The sequence below is a fragment of the Austrofundulus limnaeus genome, unplaced genomic scaffold (assembly GCF_001266775.1).
Source record: "Austrofundulus limnaeus strain Quisiro unplaced genomic scaffold, Austrofundulus_limnaeus-1.0 Scaffold6, whole genome shotgun sequence".
Lineage (NCBI taxonomy): Eukaryota > Metazoa > Chordata > Actinopteri > Cyprinodontiformes > Rivulidae > Austrofundulus > Austrofundulus limnaeus.
This window is the reverse complement of record NW_013952408.1, coordinates 2,443,231-2,445,405: the sequence shown is the minus strand read 5'-3', so window position 1 is coordinate 2,445,405 and position 2,175 is coordinate 2,443,231. Positions and strand designations below refer to the sequence as shown.

At 40.6% G+C, this 2,175-nt stretch overlaps 1 protein-coding gene across 1 annotated transcript in view; it reads left to right on the top strand.

Moving 5' to 3' along the window:
• phlpp1 (PH domain and leucine rich repeat protein phosphatase 1) overlaps positions 1-2,175 on the top strand; it is a 61,985-nt gene that overhangs the window by 51,377 nt on the left and 8,433 nt on the right. Inside the window, exon 6 of the mRNA XM_014030384.1 lies at positions 1,512-1,739. Coding sequence (XP_013885838.1) covers positions 1,512-1,739 — 228 coding nt within the window. The remainder of the gene's footprint in view (positions 1-1,511; positions 1,740-2,175) is intronic.

Below are 2,175 nucleotides of genomic sequence, written 5' to 3'. Positions count from 1 at the left end.
GACCCACAGACCCCTCCCAGACAAGAGACATTTCAACAGCGGGGTGTCTGTCGCAGATAACAGAGGAGGGGGAGGACGAGGAGACGAGTGGTGAAATTATTTCTAAGTTTATCTGACTTATTTAATTTTATTTATTGTTTTTCTTGTCCTGCAGTCTCTGAGAGAAAATTAATTTGAAGCTGAGTTTTTGAAATAAATCATTAGATTACTCTAAACGTCTGTAAACCTGCAAAATCAGGGAAAATCTGTCAATTACAGACATTCTGCTCACGTGAGCAGTTGTCAGCACCTGTTATCCTCCAGACTCATGACAGAACGTGTCTGAACCAATCGCTTTTGACATTGATCATCTGACTGATTTAAATACACCTTAACATTCATGAGGTACTTTGCATTGACTATTTATGGTTGAGTGTGGGCGTGTAGAGGGTAGAACCTGAGGAGGGACCTTGTACGCAAACTCTGATGTGCAGCTGTGATTTATAAATGAAAGGTGCACAGAAACGTGCGTACGCACGGTTTTATAAATTGGAATTTTTTTTTTGGCGTACGCCATTTTTGCCTTTTGGCCGTACGTTCATTTTTAGTACGGTTTCCACGCAATCCTTTACAAATCTGACCCCAGATGACCACAAAGTCTTCCGAACAACTAACCACATGATTCCCTGTTTCAGTGATAAAATTTTAGTCAAATGTGGAAGTTCCCTCAGAGAGAAAAAAAAATACTTTGATTGTTCCAGCTTATAAACAARCAACAGCATATTTGCTAAGTTTATGAGTAGTACAAGCGACAGTATACCTCATGGAGTGCTTCTTTTTTTCTTCTTATCTACACAAAAATTTACAGTTGTATTCTTTATATGAAAGCATTCTCAGATACAGTTTAACAGTTTTTTTTCTTTTTTGTTATTGAACTGAAAGCTTTGAGAGAATGCAGCTTTGAATGAGAAAGCATTTAGGCACTTCCGGATGGCTACCGCAGGAGATCCAGGGATTTCTCCAACATGTATGACTGAGTTAAAGCAGCACTCAGAGTTTGTTTTTGATGAGGAAATGACATTATAACATGTTATAAAGCTCAAAAATGTTTTTGCATAATACCCACCTCCCCTTTAAAATACAGTATCTTTATAATATCAAGTGAAGTCTGTACTGTTTGGTCCTTTTTACTCCACCGTGACATTGGGCAAAACTATTATTGGAGTTATTTAGTATTTAGATCAGCGTGGACTATTCGCAAAGTACATGTCCTTGAAATTTAGACCATTTGAAACCAAACGCACTGGTATGCAGGGTTGAGAGTGGTCAAGATGAGAAGATAATCTGGACGGCTGATCTGGCATGCATGTAAATTCCTGAAGTGGCCAGTAGGGCATCAGTTCTGCTGCTGCCATCTGCTGGGTGTTAATTTTACTGATCATAGACGCAGAAAGTGTTATGAAACATGATAGACTTTGGGAAACTAATAAAAAATAACGACTCCTTAATAAAGACAGTTATTCTTTTCTCAGCTTGCAGACGTTTCTGTTGGATGGAAACAGTTTAAGCGACCTACCCTCTGAGCTGGGTTCCCTGCAGAGGCTGAGCTATTTAGGCCTGTCCTTCAACCAGTTCAACCACGTGCCCCWGGTGCTCGAGCGGCTGTCCTCCATGGAGAAGCTTTGCATGGCTGGAAACCATCTAGAGACGCTCACCTTGCAGAATTTCAGGCTGCTTCACGTCAAACACATTGATCTAAGGTACGGCACTGTGAACAGCGCCTCACACRCTTACTTACAAAGTTATTGTTGGCTCAGCTGGATTTTTATGAATGAACWCGGACAACTTTGTCTTTGGAACACACCGCACTCGAATCACCRAGTCATGCTGGTGCRATCCGCTGCACACACTGACATACTTTATTTCACTAATTGTGGAAACAAAAACACTCGGAGGAGGCCGTTACCCAACCCAGACAGTTAAACAGCACAGGATCAAGAAATCATTTGCCTGCAGTGGCTCCATCAGTTGTCTTCTCATTGTCTGGGAAAACACTGAGCTGGAATGACTTGCACTATTTTATGGTTAATGCTTCACTYCGTTCCACGTTGCTTTAAAAATTCAACAGTTTTCTTTGTCTTAACAGGTGTCATTTGGTAGCTGTAATGGGCTTTGCTTTAGAAATGTTTTTTTTTT